Below are 24,174 nucleotides of genomic sequence, written 5' to 3'. Positions count from 1 at the left end.
GCTCTTGAGTTGTATGAGTTCTCTGTATATTTTGGATATTAATCCCTTATCAGATATATCGTTTGCAAATATCGTCTCTTCAGTAGGCAGCCTTTTCATTTTGTTGATGGTTTCCATCATTGTGCAAAGCCTTGTAGTTTGATGTAGTCCCATTTGTTTATTTTTGCTTTTGTTTCCCTTGCCTGAGGAGACATATCCAAAAATATATTACGAAGACCGATGTCAAGGAATGTACTGCCTATGTTTTCTTCTAGAAGTTTTATGGTTTCAGGTCTCACATGTAAGTCTTTAATCCATTTGAGTTTATTTTTGTATGTGGCATGAGAAAGTAGTCCGGTTTGATTCTTTTGCATATAGCTATCCAATTTTCCCAGCACCATTTACTGAAGAGGTTGTCTTTCCTCCATTGTATAGTCTTGCCTCTTGGTCATAGATTAATTGCCCACACAAGTGTAGGTTCATTTCTGGGCTCTCTATTCTGTTCCATTGACCTATGACTCTGTTTTTTGGTCACCTGTTCTTGACCAACCTCCAAACTCTTTCTTTTTCTCCCCACCCCGTGGCAAGGAAGCCGCCACATGGAGGGTGAAATGGCAAAGCTTGGCTCCAGTCAGTCAGTGTTTACTGGACACCGGCTGCGTGCCAGCCACCAGGCTCTGGGAGCCCAAAGCAAGTAAGCCATGGCCTCTGCCCTCGAGGAGCTCATGCCTGGCAGACTGCATTGCCTCCACTGTGTAGAGTGTGTTAGTGGATTCCCTGCCCCCTTTGATAAAATCAAACTAACTCAGTGTGGCCTTCAAGGCCCTGCCTGCCTCATCCAACTCCCCTCTGGCCTCTCCCCATCCCCCAGCCTGGGCTCCAGCCAGGCTGCACAGTGGCACCTGCAGGTGGGTCACTGTCTCTGGACCATGAGAGAAGGCATGGAGGAGGGGCGTAAGGGACTGTGTGTTCATGAAGCCGTGGAAGGTCCTGTGACCAGGGCCCTGTGTCAGTGTGCCTCAGAAAGGGAGCTCAGGGCCAGATGGAGAAGGGTATCGCCTGCTTTTGGGTTTTATGTGTAGGATACTGTGAGCCCTTTGGAACATGTGGACCCTTTAAATAAAGTCCAAAAAACTTTAATGCCCCAAATCTGCTGACTCATGGACCCCACTCATGGACCCACTGCATAATGGCAGTACCCTTGCCCATCTCCCCCATCCATCAAGGCTCTGCCACTTATTTCTGGGGACCCACAAAGATGCCTCACATAGGCATCCACAGCCTTCTCGTGACCTGGGCCTCCTAGCAAATTCAGACCTGGATCCCTGTATGAGGTGTCAGTATATAGCAAGAGTGGTGCATCAGCTCACTGGGCTGCAAGGAAGGTAATGTGTTCAAAGCTCAGGGATCTGGGAGGAGAGGGCGATGGGGGTCTGTGTCCCTTATGGACCAGGTCTGAGCCCTGGGAGAGTGAAAACCAGACATAAGAAGCCGATCCATTTTGGGGGAGGAGGGGCTAGAAGAGACTCTGGATCTCATGTCATCCCTAGCTGGGGCACCCCTTGACTAAAGTCTCTGAGGATATGATACTCTGTGGCTTTGTAGGTGGTGGGTTGTAGCACTAGACATGGGGGTAGGGAAATTGTCAGGAGGCTATTGTGAAAGTTCAGGGAGAACAGGACATGATAACCTCCACGGGGATTAGAATGGGCCTTGGTGAGAGGTATAATCAGGAATTTCTTGATCAGTGGAAGCCAATTCTGAGGGTTCTAGTTTGAGTAATGAGGGCAGTGGAGGTGCCAATGACTGGGAAAGGAGGAGAAGAGCAGGCTTTGCAGAAAAGGTGAGTTCCGTTTATCCATATTGGCATCTGAGCTCTGAAGTGGATTCTGGTAAATATCCCTACCACAGCAGCAACCCTAACGGCTGGAGAGGGAGATTTGGGCATCATCAGCACATTTCAAAGGACTCTGAACTGGCCTTGTGCCGCCTACCCCAGCCCCATCCAGTCCCTTCTGCTCACCGCAGCCAGATTGATCCGTCCGGAAGCATCTTTCTTTTGTACCTGTTGCCTTCCCGGGCAGAAAGTGTCAATGGCCCTCACCGTCTGGAGTGTGAAGGTCTCACCTCTCAGGCTACAGTGCCCCTCTGTCTGATCTGTCTGATCCCTGTCTTCCTGGCTCAGGACTTCTCTGGTCACAAGTGACAGGAGTCCAGCGCAAACTAACTGAGGTATCAGGGGAGTCTGCCAGTTAACATAATCAGCGGGGGTTAGGGATGTGTGTGCCACTGGGACCCTTCCATCTCCTGTTCCTCTTCCCTTTGCACAATGATTTCATTCTCTCAGCCCAATCTGGTCCACATAAGGTGAAGCAACCTCCATTCTTCCAGTCTCATGACGTTTTCACAAGCAGGTAGGGTGTCCTTCACTCAGTTCCCTTAGAAAGATCCCAGGAAGAACTTTGGTTAGTCCAGCTTGGGTCAGGGACTTAGCCAGGTCAGCCAGCAATGTCCAGGGAGGTAGGTTTGAACCACATACTTAGAGAAAAGATGGAGCTCTCCTGGGGAGAGAAAAGGGGTGCTTGGGGTGTTAGGGGGAGAGGCTCCGCCTGCTCTAGCCCTCTCCTCCCCAAACAGCACCTTTATCTGACCAGGCCCAGCTGCTCTTAGCTCAAATGCCCAAAGCACCCTTACTGTTCTCAAGTTTTATCCTCAAGGGCCAACCCTGATACCCCGTCTTCTCCTTCCTACCCCCCCCACCCCATATGGGGCCCTTTTGACACGGGAAAACCAAAGGATAAAGAGGGGGTGTAACTTGCCCAGGCTAAGGAGCTGGAGGGGCAGGGATGAGATCCCAGCATTCTGTCTCCAGAGCTCAGGGATGTGTTAAACTATTCCCTGTGTGGGCTTCTAGGAGAATGTGCCCTCCTGAGGGTAGGGACCCAGCCTGTCGTCGCCGCCAGCAGCCTGAGGGTTGGCAAACTGCTTGGTCACCATTGTTGTTGGCCCCAAGATGGCGCCTCCGCAGTCGTTTCCTTCCCATCCACAGCTCCCAGCCTGGGGATGTGGTCTCTCCTGGTGATTTGCACAATTTAAAATTCTGTGGGAACTGGGAAGCTTTCCTTCCAAGCAGGGAGAGAATAAAATATTAGTTATAATGCAGATGCCATCTTTTCCTAATCCTCTCAGCGGCCTCCCACAGCGGCTCTGGGGCTTTCCCCCCCGATGGTGGCGAGCACACGTCCCTCATCCCCCGGACTCAGGAACACAAACCTCCTGAGACTCTGGGTCCCATTGTTGTGCCTGATTTGAAATGCAGGATCGCACATCACACAGCCATTGCAAGAGGAGACCCTGAGCTCCATTCCTCCCTGGGCTGGAACAGCTTTTGCTTCCTCAGAGAACTGTTGAAATGCGGGTTTCCTTGTTAATCGAGGTTCCCAGCATGTCGGTGGAGCTGGCTCTGTGCCTCCAGAATGTGTTTTCCAACCATCTCCTGGGCTCCGGCTATTCCAGCCTGTCAAGACCAGACTTGCCTGCGGTGTGGAGCTCCAGAGATGTTCATTCCAGATTAGAGTGATTTTCGGAGGCGGCCTCAGCAAGCTAGGACTGGTCCTGGCCGTGTAACCGGACCAGAGGGCCTGGGGCAGGTGGCCAGCGAGGCTTCTGAGGAGGATTGAGGTAGCCAGTGGGCACTTAAACAAGTACCAGGCTGCTTTCCTTAACTGCTTTCCTCCCACATACTGACCCACCCACCGTGCCTCTGCATCAGACCTTAAACACCTCAAACGTAAACTGTTCCTTTTATTTAACCAGGTGAGTAGCATTCTGATATGGGCCTATAAAAACAGTTAACAGTTCGTGCTGTCTGTGTGCCACGGTATGTTATAAACTCTTTACGGATATTGATCCCTTTCATCCCTATTAACCTCTCGTCATATGTTATTATCCCCATTTTGCAGACCAGGAGCTCTACAGAGAGGTAAAGTCACTTGCCCAGAGCCACACAGCTGGTGAGGGGCACAGTGGCCTGTGGATGGAGGGGGCAGGCTGGCCTGAGCTCTTAAACACTGTGCTATAACATCCTTTAACATCAGGGTTATGAAAATGCTGGCAGTAGGAAAGTAGTAGTAGCTAGACTCAGATTTCCATGAAAAGCAGCAATGATAGTAATTTATGAATTTTCTGGCTAAACTTCAATTTGGTTGGACAGTTGTGGGCCTCATGCATCCCCTCGTTTGCTGTAGTTATCCATTTACCTACCTCTCGTCTCAGACCCCAGAGCTAATGACCGGGACCAGAAGAAGTTTTAGAGGTGGAGCCATGTGAGTGGGTACCCCTGACACAGTAGTTACTAAGCCCTGCCTCCATCCCTCCCTCCATCCCTCCCTCCCTTTCTTCTTTCCTTTCTTTCCTGCTCAAGGTATACTTATTGCTTAATTTACGTACATAGCACATTTTCTTACACCTCCTCCCCCCCCACCCAAAAAAAAGGACTGCTCTCAAATCTCTGATGGATCAGACTCAGGCAAGACTTGGAGTAGAAGATACATGTCCAGCCTGCATCTTTCTCTTATGGTGGCTGCCGGTGGATTTGGGCCCTGGAATGAACCTGGCAAGACTCGTGGCAGAATGTTCTTGATCCAAAGCCTAGCAGCTTCCCTTCCTCCAGAGGTTGTGCCCCAGCTGCTGTGTGTGGTGGAGCTCAGGATGTCCAGGGCCCGTGCTGGTGCAGTGAAACCCTATTCCATCTCTGGCCTCCCCTCGCTGCCACCTCCTCCCCTCAAGATAAGAGGCTCGAGAAACAAAGAATCAGACTTATCTTCCAGGAATGAAGTTCAAATTTAGGGGCAAATAGTTAGAGAATTTGAGCTTGAAGCAAAAGTTGTGTTACTATAAGGTGGTCATTGGTAACATTTATAGCATTTGTTTGAGAGATCGATTATTTGTAATTATTTTCTTGCTTTCTCTGGCAGTTGAAGAACATAAGGCCCAAAGGTCAGTGAGTACTGCACTTCCATTCAGTGTAAACTACTTTCTTATATGGTCACCCCTCGCCAACCATGGGGTTGACAGCCCATCAAAGTACCTACCTACAGTGGCAAAATCAGAGTCAGCAAGGTCAAGATGTCATAAAATAGGCACCTGGGAAAAATAAAAGTTGCGTTAATATATGTGATTAAAACAATGAGTGAAAGTTCTAGAAGGCCTCCTCCCCCAAATAACCACTATTTTAATCATGAGAGTGACCGTATGTGGGTGACTTTTGAATTGCCTCTTCAGTTGTTTGGGAGATATTGCCCACATCATCTGTAGATGCAGAAGCTCCCAGCGGCCCCCTTGGCTCCTTTTAATGCAGTAGAACCAGCCCTCACTGGCTTGAAATGAAGAGCCCTTTGCAATTCTTGCTCTCTCTGGCTCTGGCTCCCTCCCTTCCTTCCACCCACTCCCCCTCCACCCCCTCCCTCTTCATCTCCCTCCCTTTCCCTTCTCCTCTTCCCCGTTTAAAATACAAGTCTGGACAACTGTGTAACCTCCTAACTTTTCACAAATTATGCAAGAGCTTAAGGGCATATTTTCTGAAGTCTGGTCTTCTGTCCCAGATTATTTGAGAGAGTCAGTGTTACGGATCTTTTCTCTCTTCTCTAGGTACTTCCCTAGAGTGCCCCAGCTCCCGAGTCTGCAGGGGGAGAGAACAGTAATTGTGGACTTTCCTCTAAGGAGTTAGGACAGAAGTAACGAGAACTGATTTTTTATTTTTGGTAACAAGTGCAAAACAATATTATCTCAAAACCTGAAGTAAAAGATCGCCCCATATAAAATGCTACAAAAGACCTTTGATGTTTATGAGATGCTGAGAAAGAGAGAGGGGGTGGGGGAATGGGACGTGGCCTGGGTGTTGGCTATCAGGGAGCGAGGAGAGTACGGGGATAGCTTTCGGGGTCTGGGCGGACACAGTTTCAGTGGAGGGTTACACAGAGGATAGGACCTGCTGGTTGCTGCATTTTCAGAGCTCAGACCAAGAAGAAGTGGACCCAGGACTCAGCACAAGGGATTTAGGCTAGGTGTACAGACTGTCAGGGTGGCTAAAGAGAGGCCAGGGTCACAGTATCGGTTAGGATTTAGCTCAGCTGCCAGTGACAGGAACACCCAAAATAACAGGCTTAAAAAAGCTAGAAGATCACATGGAAGACCTGGAGGCCGGCACTCCAGGGCTGGGGTGTTGGCCTCACCGTTGTGAGGGACCTGGGCTCGTTCAGGCCTTCTGCTCCCCTATTCCTATGGTTTGGCCTCTTCCTCATTATCCAGGATGGTTTTGCAGCTCCAGCCATCACATCTCAGCTTGGAAGTCCCACCAACATGGCAGTTTACCCTTCCTTGGCCAAAACTTAGCCATGTGGCCACGTCTGCCTATAAGAGAGAAAGACTGAGGAATGTCAGTCATCCTTTAGCTGTGTGGCAACACACCCGGTTAAACCAGGGCTTCAAATAATTTGAGAGGAAACAGGAGAACCTCCATAACTAAGAAAAGTCATAAACATTGGGTTATTTGTTCATTCAGTGAGTACGAAGTAACCATTGTGTTCAGGCATTGCTCGAAAGCAGCAGGGAAGAAGGCAGATGGGCTTCTGGTCTCGTGAAGCTTATTATCTAGCAGGAGGCAAGACAGACAATAAACGAATAGCAAATGCGGCCTGGTTGACAATCTACATTCTGTACTCAAGTCTTCCCAACGAGCTGTCTTCAGATGTACCTGTACATAATTAATGATCGAAGCCGAGAGTGTCAAACATCAGTGCTAATGCCTGCGGGCGCCGTGGGCAGCCAACATCAGTATCTCTTTGATACGTATTCAGCTCCTCCGTCAAACACTCTGTGAGAAGAGTGGTGGGGAAGAGGAGGAGGGAGAAGTCAATCATTAGTAAGCCAGAGCCCCACCTTGAAAACAGCCCGGGAGTCATGCTGTGGCCAGTGCCCTCGTGGGCTGAGGATGAGAATCCAGCTGTAAAATCCCAGGTCTTTTTCTTCTTCTTGAGTGGAGGAGGTTTGGGGGGCTCTTTCCTTGCTAAGGTGCAGGGCAGTGTGATGAGGATAGTTTTGTGATTCCTACAGGCCTTTGAGGCCAAGCTGGGGAAGTTGAGAAAACACCAAGAACACAGCCTTTTCCTGCTCATATGACCTTCAGCCACAGTCCCTGAGCCTGGTTTTGCTGGGAACCAGGAAGGTGTCCAAGTTCAGTTCACATGTTGTAAGTGGGCGTGGGTTCTAAATTAAACCCGGAACAAGTGCTACCCACCCAGAACTCCTGTCCCGGCCGCTGTGCAGTGACCTAGATTCAATGATTCCCAAACTACTTGAGGTGAAGAGCCAGTTCTTTGTTTTGATTTAAGTTTCCTTTTCCAATCTGTCATAAAAAATGAAATATCAGAAAAATGAAATTAAAATCACATACAAAATACAAACTCAGACTTCTGTTAGTAGATTCAAGAGACATTACTCTGTCCAATTGCTCTAAACGTTTCTAAAGGCAAACTCGATCCTGAACTGGAGTTTGCTAGGAGCAAAGAATTCAGAGCCATCACGACAGCCCAGGGACTGCGCTTTGGGCAGCACTGTCCTGCAGGCCTGGGGCCACGGGCCGGCTGGGACTCTGTCCTTCCCAGCTCTGTGTTAGGACAGCTCTGAAGGAGAATGAGGAAGCGCGCTGGGTGGCCTGGCGCACCTCTCCCTGGCGCCCCCTGCCCTGCTCCCCACGTTTTCAGCTGCTACCCGAGTAGACTGATAAAAGGAGCGGCTTGGCCAATTCTCCTATCATAGTCCCCGAGTGCAGGTGAAAATTTTACTACACGCTCTCTGCAGCCAGAGAAATGAAAGTTCACAGCTAACTGTAATCATTATCCAGCCTCCTCTACCTGACCGGGGCTTTGGGCATATACTGGTTTGATTAGCAAAGCAGCCGACCGCAAGGCCGGCCTCTCCAGCCGGCTGGCCTGGGCTCGCCGGCCCCAGCAGACTGGGAGGTCACTGGTGACCCTGTGTTGCAGTTCTCCAAGGAGAGGCACGTCATGGACAGGACCCCGGAGAGGCTGAAGAAGGAGCTGGAGGAGGAGCTGCTGCTGAGCAGCGAGGACTTGCGCAGCCACGCCTGGTACCACGGCCGCATCCCCCGACAGGTACCCGCCCCCGCGCAGGGTCACGCGCCCAAGGCCACCAGGAGCGAGCCCCAGTTCAGCCAGCGCGCACTACTACAGGGTGGCCTGTGGCGACTTAACGTAGGCCCGTCTCTAAGGAGACCTTGGGAAGAGCTAAGGTCAGGAATCCAAAGTACGTTTCCCCAGGGCCGGTGAGTGGATGAAGGGAAAGCAGGTGCTCTGCGGTTCTGTAAACAAGACGCAGGCAGGAGGCAGCAGCGCAGGGTGGTACCTAAGGGAATATGAGGCTGGGCTGTGGTTCAGATAATTGAACTCTTGGCCGGCTGCCTGCAGCCTCATACCCTGTGGAGCCTGCTTCCTTCTCAAGGCAGTGGTTTAATTTCAGGTGAAGAGAGGGTATCATCAAGGCGGGTGACCCAGAGCGACAAGGCCGCCTATGCCCTAGTGGGGCCGGCACTTATTCACTCTCCATCCCTCCCGTCCCCGGCCCCTGGCCCGGGGGTGGGAAAGAAGAGGAATTATACCAGCGACCACAGACTCATGGCCAGAATGTACTTTGTGTGATTGTCCTTTGGGTCATAGCCGTGAATGACATTTTTGTATTTAATAGTATAGAAATTGAAAAATAGAATAAGTGCAGAATTGAAGGCATAGAGTTTCCCTTGGGTTTTTATTGTAACCTGATCTGACCAGTCACTCAGGACAACGTGACAGGAAAGGGGTGGCGGAGGGTGAGGGAAGGGCATCGTGTTGTGACCGGTTTTTTTTAATGTAGCAGCTTTCTCAGCATCATCAAAGAAATAATCCTGATTCTACCTTTGTTTTTTTTTTCTTCTTTTGGTGTAAAATCGATTGTAGAAAAGAGAGTAAAAAGAAGAAAATTAAACTCTTACCTGTAATTCTCCCTTCTGGAGATAACCACTATGAACATTTCGATATAAATCCTGCCAGATTTTTCCAAATCAAGTATGAGCTCATGCTGCATAGAACTTTGCAGCCCACTTTCTTCCCTTAGTGATATATCCTGGGAATTTTCTCCTGCTCTGAAATGTTCTTCTACACCAGTCTCCACTGTCTGTGTCCACTGTTTGCTTTCTCCATTCTGTATTGGACACTCTCCCCAACATCCTTGAAGATAACTACTGTGATCATGACTATCATTATTTCCTCAGGCTCAATTCCAAGAAATGGAATTTCTGTGTGGAAACATTTTTAGGTTAAGATGAAATTTTAAGGTAACCATGGTAGCATACTATTCTAAGCTAGCGGATCAAATGTTGGCGTGTCCTAGAAAACTTATCAGAGTTTATAAATCTGATGTCTGTCACCACCATCATTCTCCTTATCGTGAGCATAAAATTTGTTTCCCATTTGCCATGAGTGTAAATTTTCAGCTATACATCATTCCCGATTGTATAACTAAAGACTGTGACAATAATAATGATAGTTATAGCCAACACTTTAGTCCTTTAAATCTTTATAGCTATTGTGTAGGTGACATTATCCCCGTTTTACAGATGATGTAAACTGAGTGTAACTTGTCCATGTAACTTGTCACCCAGACAAGCCAGAATGCAAACCCAGGCAGATTAGCTACAGGAACAACCATACTACAACACAGTATAAATTCTCCTTTTGTTATAAACATCAGCATCATTATAGCTAATGATTTTTTTAGCATCTACTGTGTTCCAGGCACTGTACTAGTGCTTTGCATATAGTATATATGCAGGTATGTAATCGTCCCAATAACTCTTTGAGATGAGAGACCCGGCCCACTTTGTTCCAGGCCCTCCCAAGTAATCGGTGTGCCCAGAACCACACTCAAGGGTCGATTCCACAGTGCCTGGACTCCACCTGCATGTGGACCCTCCTCCCCATCGACCAGGCCTGGAGAGGGGTGTCTTAGGAGAGGGCTCTGAGGGTGACTCGTAGATGACAGCAAACACCCTCCTCCAATTGTTGGGGGAAGGGGGAGAATCAGACCCACCAGACACAAATTTTCTTATTTATTTTCCATCACTTCATATCCGTCAGGTCTGCATAAATATCATCTTCTCCTGATACCCTCCTAACCACAGTATCTAAGAGGACAGCCCGCATCCCAATTTACTTCTTCCTTAACTTTACAACATCTGACATACCATACCTGTTGCTTGTTTGTCCTCACTAAAATAGAAGCTGTCCACTAAAAACAGAAGCTCTGAGACAGCGGGGACTCTCGTTGGCTTCATTCACTGCTGTAAACACAGTGCCTACAGTAGTATTTGGCACATAGTAGGTGATCAGCAAATAGCTCTTAAATGAATGAGTGGGTCTTCTAAGAATTTGGCATTTGACAAAATAAAGAGCCGACTGAGGAAGAAGAGACATAATAGCATTGTCCTCTGTTGGCCCAAGGAAGTGGGGCGCAGCGCAGCTAAGCTTGCCTTGCCTACCCCTCACTCACCGTTTTGTCCCAAAGGTGTCAGAAAACCTCGTGCAGCGAGACGGTGACTTCCTGGTTCGTGATTCCCTGTCCAGCCCCGGAAACTTTGTCCTGACCTGCCAGTGGAAGAACCTCCCTCAGCACTTCAAGATCCGCCGGACGGTCCTGCGGCTCAGTGAGGCCTACAGCCGAGTGCAGTACCAGTTTGAGACGGAGAGCTTCGACTCCATCCCCGGCCTGGTGCGCTGCTATGTGGGCAACCGGCGGCCCATCTCCCAGCAGAGCGGAGCCATCATCTTCCAGCCCATCAACAGGACGGTGCCCCTGCGGTGCCTGGAGGAGCACTACGGCACCTCCCCCGGCCGGGCGCAGGAGGGCAGCCTCGTCGAGGGAAGGCCGGACGTGGCCAAGAGGCTGAGCCTCACCATGGGCGGCCCCCAGGCCCGAGAGCAGAGCCTGCCCAGGGGCAACCTCCTCAGGTGGGTCAGGGCCTCCTTGGTCGGTGTTGGGAGCGTGGGGGACCCTCAGGCCGGGAGCAGGCTTAGCTAGGCGGGCGTGCTCCCCCAGGAGCAGAAGAACCATGAACGACGTTAAGAAGAATGTCAAGTGTCACTGGAATAACTGTCACGAGGCAGTGCGTGATTAGTTCCCAATTGAGTTGGTGCCAAAAATAACTGATGCAGTTGCTGAGGAAGGGGACGGCTGACTGGGAGAGACCTCCCAGCGAAGGTGGTAAGGGTTCCGGCTAGGCTGAAGGCTAGGGAAAACGTGAACAGATGCTGCAAAGGGAAGGGTCCCAGGGAGGGAGGGGGCTCAGCATGAGCGTAAGAGTAGAGGTAGAAAAGGGGCGAGGGTTGCTTGGAGTGAGGACACTGGTGGAGCTGGAACACAGGGTCCGTGCAGGGGGCTGGCAGGGGGAGGTTTAGGGAGGTGACTGACCCCCACCAGATCGGGGAGGCCTTAATGCCAAGCTAGGGGATTGGAGGAGCCTCAGAGACTCAATGTGGGGAACGGGATGTCCTAAGAATTGGACGGGACAGCGCTGTGCAAGAGGAGTGAGGAAGGGGAGGAGCCGGAATAGCAGCTAGTGAGCCGTGGAGGGTCAGGCTGTGCGGGTGGAGTAGGGCGAGGGTCAGGAGACTCAGACCCAGCCTTCCCGAGACTCTTCTGCATGAGGGGACGATGGAGAAGGGCAAGTCAGATACCGCAGGAGGGACCGGAGGGCGAGGACTTCGGAGGAAAAACCAGCTGTTCCATCTGAGACGTGACTGTGGGCTTGCTGAGGGCCAGTGTCCAGCAACAGTTCTGGGGTTCAGGACGGAAGTTAGGCCTGAAGGCTTAGCTGAGGGCTTGGTCCAAAAGGAGAGGGTGGTTGACTAGGTCAGAACAGACCAGAGTCCTAAGACAGGAGACGTCAAGAGCCTGGGGGCTACAGTCTGACCCTCGGGGGATCTCGGGGAGAAGAGTTCAGAGAAGTGGAGGCCGAGCTGAGGCGCCCCGCTGTCAACTGTGAGTGGCGGGCCCTGTGTTAACACAGGACCTGTCTCTCATGGAGAGAGGAGGCCTTGTGCCTATTATCTAACCGCCAGGAAAGGAAAGCAGGCAAGAAGCAGGTAGGGTAGGGTCCCAGCCCCTCAGTTACACGGCTCCCCTTCTCCAGCTCCCTGGCATCCAAGCTTGCACAACATATTTTATTCCACTCACTGGTTTTCTTTCTGGGCCAGGAGGAAATGTCATAAACTGTAATCTCTAGACTGCAAAAATTCAGAAGCAAAATATAGGACTCGTTGAGTAATACGAATGACGGCTGTGTGCTACTAGGAAGCTCTGGGAGATGTTAGTCAGCGTCTGGCGGTGGACCCTGCCGCCTGCCCTCAAATGCTGGTCCACCCCTGATCTGCTCGACCCTGGACAAGCTACTTACCTGCTTTGGGCCTCAGTTTCTTGGAAAGGTGGGGCTTTTGAGGGTTAAATGGTTTAAGATCTGTGAAGTGCTTCGAACAGCGCCGGCACATAGAAAGTGCTAGGTGAGTGTTCGTAATCCTAATAATTATTGTTTTCTGGAGAGCAGTAGAATGCAGGACTCAGGGCAGTTGCAGGGAAGGAGGCAAGAGCTGACATTTAGAAATTCTCCTTTTCATGGAAATAAGATCGGACGTGAGATCCCTTAAAATATTAAAAGGGGGCCTCTCTTCTGTTTCTTTTGCGGGGGCGGGGGTTGGCTGCTGAACTGGTGAGTAGGCAGTCAGTGTCGTGAACAGAGCCAGGATGACCCACAGGACCCCTGCCAGGAACGGTGCTGGGGAGGAAGGCCGCCTGGTCGGCCCTCAGCAGCCTGGGTTTAAAATGCAGATTTTTTTTTTTTTTAAAGATAAACAAAAGAAAGGCTGAGAAAGTCACTAAGTCGACGATACAAACCTAACAGAGCCACTCTTCGGATTGCCCTTTGAGAGCAGAGCTCCCTAAGCCTTGTCACCCCTTGGCACAGGTTGCAGGCCCAGAGATGCCTAATCGTAGGAGTGGCGTGGGCTCAGCACGGAAGATGCCCCGAAGCCCTGCCCCTCCGTGCCAGCGGCTCCACACCTTCCCTGACGTCAGGCCTGCTGGTTGGCTGCCCGCCGGCATAGGCGTGCACTCTGCCAGGTTGCATTCCGGGCCGATGATGGGGCCCTGGAGTCCAACCGCTGGTGGTGATCACTGCTTAACTATTGCCTCGCTGAAGCTATTGCCTTTTGGAATTTGCCCTCTGCCCTGCTTTATCTCTGAGGCGTTGCTGGAATTTCTCTGTTGCTGGAAGTTTGGGGGGGGTTTGGTTTGTTTTATTTCTTTGGTGCTTGCAAAGGTAGGAAAGAACTTGGCGATGTCTGTAACATAAGCTTGTCGGGGGCGTTGGAGAGGGGGAGGCCGATTAAAGTTCGTTACGACTTGGCTGGTGAAGTGCTTTCTGTTTCAGCAAAAGAGAAATTCTGTCCTTTGGTGCTAATTAGAGAAATTCCCAATCTGAGTTGGCAAGGGACAGAGGAATGCTAGCTGATCTTGTCGTTTCATTCCACCTTTCCCTGTGCGGCTGTGCTCCGTGCCTCACAGCTGCTGCTTGGTGACCCCACCAAGTCCCTTTTCCCAACTCGGCCCGAGGAGGCTGGCTGTGGGATCCTCCTCGACGCTCCTCGGGCAACCCTGCAGGTTATCTGGGGGACGCTGAGATTTGCACTGAAATGGAAACTGCCCCACAGCTTCCTTCCTGACCGTGGCACTGTGAGGCCTGGTGGAGAATGCATGTTAGTTACACAAGTCTTTCCTTCTGGGTCTGTAAGTAATTTTAGGCGCCGTTAAAAGTACACATTCCAGTTCATCAGATTTTCCTGAGAGTATCTTGAAACCTTTACCCTGATCTGCTCAACAGGATGGAAGGGCTCAGAGGAGGCAGCCTAGGACCTAACTGGATTGGTCCTGGGGACGCGGGGCACAGCCCACGGCACAGTCATGTACTAATCGCCCCCATCAGTAATTTCCACCCTCCACCAGACATTCCTTTACTCTTAGGCTGTGCGGGAGCATCTGATTCTGAGCAATCTTTTTTTTTTTTTTTAAACTTTCCATGACGTTGCCTAAAGGTTTTACGATTTAATGACATGTTTCTGCCCCACTTGTCTTTTGCTTCAGAAATAGAGAGAAGAGTGGTAGCCAGCCAGCCTGCCTGGATCACATGCAGGACAGAAGAGCCTTGTCCCTCAAAGCCCACCAGTCGGAAAGTTACCTGCCAATTGGTAGGTCTTTGGGAATTTGGGAGGAGGAGGGTGACAGCATTCCCCCGATTTCCTTTAGGCTGTTTCGCCTGCTGCATCTGGTCACCTAATTTGGGAATGACAGAAGACTCCATGTCTGCAGGCTGTAGGATGAGGGGTTTGTAGAACTATATCCAGATGCAAATCAGTGAGCTGGACGCTTTATGGGTGCTAGCTTTTACGCCTCATAACAAGCCTTCAAGGTGGGCATGGTTATCGTCTTTGCGGCTGAGGAAACTGAGGCACAGATATTAAGTGACCTGCCTAGGTTCATCTGTCTAGTAAGTGGTGAAGCCAGCATTTGAACCCAGGTTTCCTGATTCTAAGCCCAGTTGCTAACTGGTGGTCTTCATAATGAATGCACCTCCCCCTTAGTCTCCTCCCTGGGCAGACAGTGAGTGGGTCAGTCTTGGGGCTCCTGGTAGAGACCTCTCTTCCTCTCCATTCTCCTGCCACAACCAGAAGAGTGAGATGGTATGGAATGTGGGGAAATCAAGTAAGCAATTATGTTAATAGGCGACGGGATTGTTTTTCTTTTTTTTTATAACTGACCTTCCTTGGGGAACCACAAGGTGATTTTCCTGCTGCCCCTTTGTAAACCGCTTGGATGTGGGTTATCTCAGTGTCTTTTTCTCCCTTCCCCGTGTGTCTCTATCTCTTCCTTAAAGCTGGCTGGGATCCACCCTGGCTTTGAGAGTGACTCAGGGCCCCCCCTTTATGCTAAAGTCTTTATGCTAAAGACTTGTGTTTCTTAGGGCAAGGTTAGATTACTCACTGCCCTCCAAGCTCAATGTAGTTCCCTGTTCTGACCGTACTAACCTTCTGTGACCATAAAATGACATTGCTGCCCAGCTGTCGGTAGTCGCTGGGATTTAGAATTCCCCCAGAAGTGGGGTGGGGCCATCTTAGTCCTTGACATGCTCTAGACTGCTTCTAGACTGCTCTAGACTGCTCTAGATTGGGCCTGCGGTGGTCATACTGACTTTCTTTTGCGGGCAAAAATCGAAATCCTAGGGCCTGAATTGAAGGCCAGGAGCTGTCACTCTAGTTTTGTCTGTTTCATGTTCCTCGCACAGCTGAGCTTTTTCTGACCCTCTCTTATCCTCCACAGGTGGTAAGCTGCCCCCTCAGTCCCCAGGTGTGGGCACAAGACCCTGCCCAAACTCACCGGTTTTCAGGACAGGCAGTGAGCCCACCCTGAGCCCAGCGGTGGTTCGGAGGGTCTCCTCGGACCCTAGGGCAGGGGGGGCGCTGAGGGCCTCAGACAGCCAGCTATGCCCCAAACCGCCCCCCAAGCCCTGCAAAGCGCCCATGCTCAAGGCTCCCCGGTCTCCATCCACCTGGCTCAACTCAGAGGCCAACTACTGCGAACTGAACCCAGCCTTGGCCGCAGGCTGTGACAGGGCAGCACGGCCGCCCTTCTGTGCCCAGGACAGCTACGTGGACCTGCTGACCGCCGAACAGAACGGCGGGCCGGCTGCCCGGAACTCTGACACCAGCTACTTGATCCTTGATGACGATGACGGGGCAAAGCCTTGGGAGCCGCTGCCGACCCAGAGGGACAAGGGGCAGGAGGACGAGGGTACATTCGTGACACCCCTCCTGGAGACTGCCTCCTCCTTCAAGCCCAACGACCTTGAGTCGAAGCTCCTTCCTCCTGAGAACAAGCCCCTGGAAACTGCGATGCTGAAGCGTGCAAAAGAACTGTTCACCAACAACGACCCCAAGATCATCGCCCAGCACATGCTGAACATGGACTGCAAGGTAGGTGCCCGGCGGGTGGGTTTGGTTGGACTTCCGAATGTTTGGAAGGAGGATCTGTCTGGGCCTCATTCTGCCTTACCTTGTGACTGCTTTGCTCACAGGAAAACTCAGATGATAACCTGGGTGTGGGGATTTATTTAAGGGGTGGGGACCACAGGCCAGGACAACCCTTGCCCAGGCAGGAAGCTTGTACAATTCACCTGAGACAGAGGGATGCAGGCTGCTACCCAGGGCCGTGCCTTCCCTCTCCCACCCCTGCTGTGTCCTTCTCCCAGCTGGTATGGATTTTCAAGTTCTCCCCCAGCCTCAACTCCATCACAACTGGTGAAGTCAAGTCCAAAGAAGAGTAGATTGTAGATGAAAATGTAGTTTCTGGAGTAGCAGAGCCTTGGTTGTTTTTATTTTCATTGTACATGCTACATATGTACATTATATATTTGTTTTATTGTTACGAAAATGGTCTTTAGGATAAACATTTTTAAAGTTACTTGCTCAATTTAGAAAAATTATAAAATACAATTATAAGATACAATTTTAGAAAAATTATACAATACAGATTAAGAGAAAAGAAAAAATAAAAATCACACAAAATCCAGCTTCTTGGTGATCACTATTGTTCACATTTATTCCGCAAATAGATACATGTAAATAATAATTGCATGCATATCTATTTATTTACCACAGAAATGGCACAGGTCTATACATACCATTCCAAACCCTTTTTGTCTTCCATCGAACAACATGTCGTGACTATCTTTCCATGTGACTACATAAATCTGTGTTTACATCATCATCATTTTTGATAGGAAGCATTTCTTTTAGATATGGGTGGCTTTTGTTCATAGCTGGCCCCAAGACAACCTCATCCTTCAGAGAGAAATTTCTAGAAAGCAGGTGCTTAAGGCTGGGGTGTGCTTAGCCCATGCCTCAGTATAAGGAGACAGATCCCTTCATTTGAGCAACAGATAAGGACTTAGAGAGATTTAAAGTCCTTTTTCATTTGTAGCTCAGTGGAGTCAATTAGCTTCAAAGATCAGGGCTTATTGAGGAATTGGGTTTTCCTAAATAAATTTCCTGGGTCATGAATCATGGCAGGAAATCTAATCTCGGAGTACTCCCCCAGTGAGTTCCTCAGTTGATTGAAGCTCACAGGGGCGCAGGGGGCCTCCCAATGTTCCTTAATGAGGAACATTAAGCAGGTGCTGGCTGCTCTGGGGTGAACGGTCTGGGGGGCTGCCAGGAAAGGGGCTGTGTTGGAAGAACAAGGGCTGTTTGCGTGGTTGGCTGGGTGTCCTTGGGCAGTGCCCCAAGCGGTCAGATAATTTGCCTTGTTAAGACCTTACCTCACTTTAATGTGAGCTAAACCTGTTTGGGCAGGAAGAGGATTTAGGTCTCCTGTTCTAGTAAGTAGCTCTCATCCTGGGCCCTGGATGTGAGAGCAGAACCACACCAATAGGCCAGGAGCCTGGCGTGAACCTGTCTGGGTTCTCCATGGAGGAAGCTCCTTGTGGGACCATGGGTCTGGGTTTACAGAACAGCCTAATTTCCAGGAGGAAATGAATCCTTCCCCCTTGTGGCCTCAGGCGGGGCTTGGTGGTAGTCTAGGAGGAGGTGAGACACCTGACCACTCTTTGCAGGAGAGTCTGGAACCTTCCCACTGCCTTGGAAGTCTGTTCTCAACTGAAGGAATGTGCAGCCTGCCCTCCTTCTTGTTCTGTTTCTCTGTTTGCATTTTGTCCTCCTGGTGAGGGTCCCACTCCCCCATCTGCCTTCAGGCACCCCTGGAAGAGGGGCTGGACAGAGCCCCCAAGCAGCGAGGCAGAGACCTGAGCAGGAGCCCCCTGACTGACCCCCCGCTCCCAGCCCCCAAGGGCAGGGCTGTTAAGTCTTCCTTCCTCCCTCCAGAGTCCCCTGCCATTTCCTTATTCTCTTCCTGAACCACTGACTTCAGGGCTTTGCCAACAAAGCACGCACAACTAGCGTCTGTAAGAGGGAAACAAAGCAAAGGCTGTTGTTACTGACTCTAAATGCAACCAGATGGGGCCACCAGAAGCCGAGAGCAGGCACTGGGCAGCATCTGGGGCCCAAGTGCTGGTTCCCACCTGTGCACAGAGCCCGGGGTGTCAGGACAGGTGCGTGGCCCTGAGCGCCTGGAGGCTGCCTGCCCAGCAGTGTGAGCCCCTCCCCAGGCTGAGCCCCTCTCACCCTGCAAAGGCACACCGCCTTGGCCTCACTCACCCCCTGGGCTCTGCAGAAGCTAGAAGGGAGGCCCAGCGGCCAAGGGCCTGACCTCTGGGGATGAACTGCCTGAGGCTAATGCCACCTCCCCCTGCCTCTCGGGGTCTCTAAAAGGAGAACAGTGCCACAACCCAGGTGGTTGTGAATACTAAAGCCCTCACACCATGCCTGCCCCAGAGTGAAGCTAAGTAAGTGTTCACTAGTGTTCTGTACTGAGCCTTGGTTGAGCACCAACTGTGGGCCAAGCCAGGCCAGGTCATGGTGGGAGAGGCAGGAGCGACGGTGACACAGAAATTCAGACCACAGCCCAGGTGGGAAATGCTCTGCAGGGGAAAGCACAGGACCTGCAGGGCCTCTGAGGTAGGGTCTTAAACATAGGGGAGGGAGGGAATCCGGGTGGAGATGTCTGAGATGAGTTTTGAAGGCTGAGTAGGAGTTGGCCTGATGAAGAACACAAAACGCATCTTCCAGGTGGCAGGCAACACACACGTGCCAAGACTCAGAGGTCAAAAGCTGTGGGGGGAGGGGTTGGTTTATGGAGGATTCACCCTGTGTGTGTGGTGAAGGGCACATGGGGTCAGCTGGGGGAGGGCCTGGGGTCTTTCCTTCTTGTTTTTAAGTCTACTTTTGGGCTCGTGCCAGGTTGCTGCCTTCAAAGAACTTTGCAGTTCAGTGAGGGAGACAGTCCCGTAAGAGCACAGCGCAAATCAGAGTCCTCTGCGGAGGACAACAGACACGGATAGTGGAGCCAGGCAATCTCATTTCTCTGGAGAAGGTCCCTGGCAGCTGGGAGGAGAGCAGGGCCAGGCCCCTCTCAGGGCTCCCCTGGGTCACTGCAGCAGCTCCCGAGGCAATGGGATGAGGATCAGGCAGAGTTCAGAGATCCTGCAAAGCTAGGATGGCTAAGATCAGAAGAGCAGAGGGTGGCTAGAATAACTCATCGTGGGGCATTGCTGTCACCCTGCACTGCCGGGTCCAGCTCATAGTAAATCCTCTACAAGTGTTCATCCCTCCTCTGCATCTCTGAGCTGCATGGCCCCAGGCTTTTCCAGGAGACCTAATCCAGGCTCTGCACTGTGACCTCAGGGCCCCCTTGTTCCATAGCTCAGCCTTGGGGCAAGCAGGTGTCAGCATTTCCTGGTAATACGTCAGGAAAGTGACCAGGGGATTGCATGTTTACACTGAAGGAAAACAGACTGGAGAGGAAAACAGCTTCCAGAATAAAACTGAATCAATGACAAGCCTTTGACTCTTGTTACACAGAGTGTGCATGGATTGGATGTGTTGGGTTTGGAGCCTCTGACAGGGCAGGTGTCTAAACAAGCAAGCAAAATGTGTGTGATTGCAGGTGGCCGGGGTGTGCCTCAGGGCTGCCTTGTCATGGTCAAGGTGTAATTCTCTTTCCAGAGATCCGGCCAGAATTCTTCTCCCTTCCACGTGGCCAACGATTCACAACTTGACTTTTTAAATAGCTGGGGTTTTAGGGTCATTTGATCCTTGGCAGAGTCTTTGAGAAAGGTGAACTTAGCCATTGTGTTAGAGAAGGGGAAACTGAGGCCCAGAGAGCAGAGTATGAATCCTGCATCCTATTCTGGAGTCTGCACTGGACAGTTCATCCCCGGGGCTGACAGTGGCGCCTCTGCTCAACCACAGAAGTTAAGGGTCAAGGTTAATAATATCAGCTGAACTTCTAGATGTTTTTCGTGGCCTGTTACGAAGACACCTGGACTGTTCATATACCCGGGATAATTATAGTTGAGGACAACACCGGCTCAAGGAGAGGGGTTGTCCCGTGCCTGCCGCGTGTCCAGGGTTGGTTTGACACACTGTATCTGCTAGTTGCACTGTTAGTACATCAGTGCTCTGTGAGTGTCACCAGCCCCGTTTTAAAGACGGCCTGACTCAGTTGTAGTATTTGGAGGTAGCATGTAATAACCCTAAGTGGTCAACTAATACCTGATTCCAATAAGCTGTGATCACACACTAGAACTGAGATGGGAAGAGCTGGCTGGGACAAACAAACCAGATTTCCTTTAAGGAAGACCTCTCGGGGTGGGGGGAAGAAGTGGGTGTGTTTGAGACCTCGGGTTTCAAATCGCTATACACGTTTCTAATGGTTTCCAGACGAACACTGCGTTTCCTGAGCCCAGGAGAGGTGTAATTAAGGGTAATAGGAGCCAGCCCTGCCGTTAAGTGAGAACATGAACGGCAGAGCCTGCAGCAGAGCAGCATTTGGACGCAGCTCTGCTTTTCCACTGCAGGGGATCCGTCTGCTCTGCGCACACACAGCCCTGCTGTTAGCAGCAAAACATCACAGCAGGATCCAGCCTGTGTTAGACAAAAGCTTGAAGAACTGCACCGTTCTCTGACCGGGCAGAAACACCAAATCTGCAGATTCTGCAGACCAATCTAGGTGCTTTCCTCCCAGGTTTTACATTCCAGTATGTGTATTAAAATCCTCCAAATATATTAAAACTGTATCCTAAGATGCCACTGCTTAAAAAGAAATGCAACAAGTCAAGTGCATCCACACTGTTCCAGTTTAGTGTATTTCTTTCCATGTGATAAATTCGTGTTTGCAGCAAGCCCATGTCCTGGTCCAGTTCATTTCAACCTGTGTCCTTGACAGGTCGCGAGGATACTTGAAGTCTCTGAAGAGATGAGGAAGAACATGGGCATGAGCTCAGGGCTGGAGCTCATCACCCTGCCTTATGGCCACCAGCTGCGCCTGGACATCATTGAAAGGTGAGCAGTGCTGCTCTGCATTTATGGCGCTTTCAACGCCACAGGCTGCAGAGCTGGGAGAGGCCAGGCACCCACCACCCCAGTTCTGCCTCGCTTGAAGGCAGGGGGCCCAGAAGCTGTAGCCAGAGAATTCCTGGAGAAGCTCAAAGAGACAGCAAAGAGGAAGTCAGGGAACAGAGAGCACGTTCCCGTCCCTGCTCCAGGAGCAGGTGGAGGAGCGGACAGACGATCCGCCTGGGAGCACAGCTCACCACAGCCCCTGCCAGCCTGGGCTGGGAGCAGTCCTGCAGGCAGGCGGAGCACGGACGCCTTACCACCTCCAGCCCGGCTCGCTGAGCTGCGGCCCCCTCGTCTCCGGAGTTCAAGACTGCTTTAGGAATTAAGTGGGAGTTTGTGGGGAAGTTGGGAAGAACAGAGTCTGAACAATGTTTTCTCTGAAGGGTGGACAGATGGGGGATCAGAGGTCAGGGGATGACGGAACTCAGGCCCCCGGCCTCTGAAGCATCACTGCCCTCTTCTCACAAAAAGCCAGGGCCCTGGCTGTCCATTAAAACCCACTCACTTGAACATCGGATATTTAGAAATTAGAAAGATAGAAGTAGTGAGGCACGTTTTTAAGAAGCACTAGACTAGATTCTCATATTACCGTAGAAGTTGGCCTTTTTGACACAAAAGAAAAGATTGTTTTTTGTGTGTGAGACTATCTTGTTATCTTAAGTTTTCTGTTTCTCCAACCAGGTTCCCAATTGCCACAACACACGTGTGGTCTTTAATGGACAGCCAGGGCCCTGGCTTTTTGTGAGAAGAGGGCAGGGGTGATTCAGGGGCCGGGGGCCCGAGTGCCGTCATCCCCTGCCCATGGCTTTCCCTGATGTTCTGGGTCACAGTGCTGTCCAGTACAGCAGCTCTCTGTGATGGCAGAAATCTCATTACAGCAGCCACTAGCCACATGTTGCTACCGGGCACCTGAAATGTGGCAACTGAAGGATGCAATGTTTTATTTTACTGTTTACTATTTTAAGTGTAAGTAGCCACATATGGCTAGTGGACAGTGCAGTCCTAGGCTGTCAGCCCCTAGAAAGTAAACATTGTATTTTAAATAGCCTGGGAGGGTCGATAACAGCTGCTTTCCAGGTTACCTGACTATGAAGCAGATAAAATGGCTCCAATACTGCTATTGCCTTGGCTTCACAGCCACAGATGCATCCCATAGGAAACACCCAGAGTACCAAATGGAAGACTTCTGGGAGGTAGGAGGACAGGAAATGGCCCCTGCTGCCTTTGATCAGAGGCCACGGTGGGTGCTTGTTGGCCTGTTGTTCAGTGTCTTTGGGCAATGTAGGTCCAACTTCCGAATTCCCTACTCTCCCTGCTCAGACTGTTCTAGATGCTAGCCCCGCTCTCCAGGCGTCCTCTTCCCTCCCCATGCCGCAGGGGCCTGGCTTCTCATTTCCATTAACTTTCCCTCCTTCCTGGTCTGGGCCCGGTGGTCATCATTTCCACAGAGATCAGCTGTGCTGCCATGCATCCCCGTTTCTCATGTGATACATTTCAGCCTGAAAACTCCCCAGTTGCAGGCCGTATTTTATCAGTGTCATTAGGTGTGTTGGGCATGGATTCTAGGCCCAGGCTGAGGTCAGCAGGCTTGAGGCTTCTCTCTGGGCTATTTTCTGACTTCCACTCTTGTCTACATCCGTTTCCTCTTTCTCCTGATTGCCACCTGCCTGGGGTCTGGCTCCTTGGCTTGTTTCCTGTTCAGAGCTGACCTGTGGGATCTACCTGCTAGGGCTTGGAGAGCTGTTTTCTCCATTACAGTGTGTTTACTAAATAAAGGCCAAGGTTATAGCAGTCCTGCAGGATCAAATGACATTATTGTGTTTGAGAATTGAATACAAACTACCCTTCATTTTAAACTTACCACCTCACCCATTCCAAGCCTAGCAAGCAGAGATATCCTTCGTATAACGTTTAGTGACTCCCCCTGCCGACCCCGGGAGCTTCTGCTGTAGGGCCGCCTTGCTGAGCTGGTTTTCTCATGGTGGTGTACGCAGGAGGCAAATGTTGGTTAAACGAATGGATATAATTACCCAAATAGCTGTCGATATAATGCCAGGTCTTAAAGAAGTAGAGAACCTGTCTTTTATTAAGGGGCATTAAAACACAGGAAAAAACACTGAATTAAAGAATCAGTTGAAGGCAACATGGGAAGTTAGTTTACTATTAAACATCTAAAATGTTTGGCTCAACCTTAACAGTTTGCAAATGGGTAACAAAACTCTTCAATAAGTACAACAGATAATAAAAATACACTTTAAGCCTATTTTAGGATCCATTAATTAGGAAAGACAGGAAATCAGCAAAAAAGATAAAGAAAAAGGAAAGAGAGACCAACAGGCAAAAGGGACCAAGATACAGAGGGAGAGATGCACATATAGATACAATTTTAGTAACTACTATTTGCTGGGTGCTGTGGTGCCAGGCGCTTTAATTATCTTTACACACACACACAGTCTTTCTCCCAACAACCCTTGTTCCCATTTTAGGGATGAAGAAATGGGGGAGTGGAGCAGTCAGGTAACAGCCTAAGGTCACACTCCGAGCAAGCACACTGCGTACCCACCTGTGCAAACACTCACAGACAGCAGAGCCCGTTACTGATTTAACAATCATTAGAGAAACCAGTAATGCTAAGCACTAGATGAATCCCACCTCTCTCTGCTCTAGAAGAGTGAGAGACCAGCACACGTGGGCACAGAGAGAAGCATGGTCTTGGAGTAACATCCTTAGCTGTGAACTTTCAGGACAAGGAGGCCCAGTTTCAAAGGCAAAGTCGTATTGTTTCGACTATAACTGTGAATCAGGGCTTCACCTCCAGCGCTGTACCAGCGCCTGGAGAAATTTACCTGAGGCTACTCTGGCCCAAGGCAGGAACTCCTGGTCCCCAGGAGGAAGGAGAGGCGGGTTTACAGGCTGTGCTGCTGCCACCAGGAAGGAGACCTCTCTGCGACCCCATTCATATTGGTCCCATTGTCTGTAAAGAAAAGACCATTCTGCTTCCTGTTTTGGGTCTGCGAGGTTGACC

General features: G+C 50.6%; 1 protein-coding gene across 6 annotated transcripts in view; it reads left to right on the top strand.

Moving 5' to 3' along the window:
* The window catches only part of BCAR3 (BCAR3 adaptor protein, NSP family member), a 139,668-nt gene that overhangs the window by 102,381 nt on the left and 13,113 nt on the right, over positions 1-24,174 (top strand). For 5 of the 6 annotated variants that reach the window (XM_057551282.1, XM_057551307.1, XM_057551278.1 and 2 more), the window contains 5 exons: positions 8,025-8,153; positions 10,597-11,039; positions 14,224-14,327; positions 15,457-16,109; positions 20,977-21,092. In XM_057551282.1, the coding sequence (XP_057407265.1) occupies positions 8,025-8,153; positions 10,597-11,039; positions 14,224-14,327; positions 15,457-16,109; positions 20,977-21,092 (1,445 nt within the window). Of the gene's footprint in view, positions 1-8,024; positions 8,154-10,596; positions 11,040-13,254; positions 13,403-14,223; positions 14,328-15,456; positions 16,110-20,976; positions 21,093-24,174 lie in introns of those variants that run through there. The other variant, XM_057551313.1, reaches the window with a different exon arrangement.

This window comes from Balaenoptera acutorostrata, chromosome 1 (genome assembly GCF_949987535.1).
Source record: "Balaenoptera acutorostrata chromosome 1, mBalAcu1.1, whole genome shotgun sequence".
NCBI lineage: Eukaryota > Metazoa > Chordata > Mammalia > Artiodactyla > Balaenopteridae > Balaenoptera > Balaenoptera acutorostrata.
Note: the sequence above shows the minus strand (reverse complement) of the source record. Positions and strands in the feature narration are given on the sequence as shown.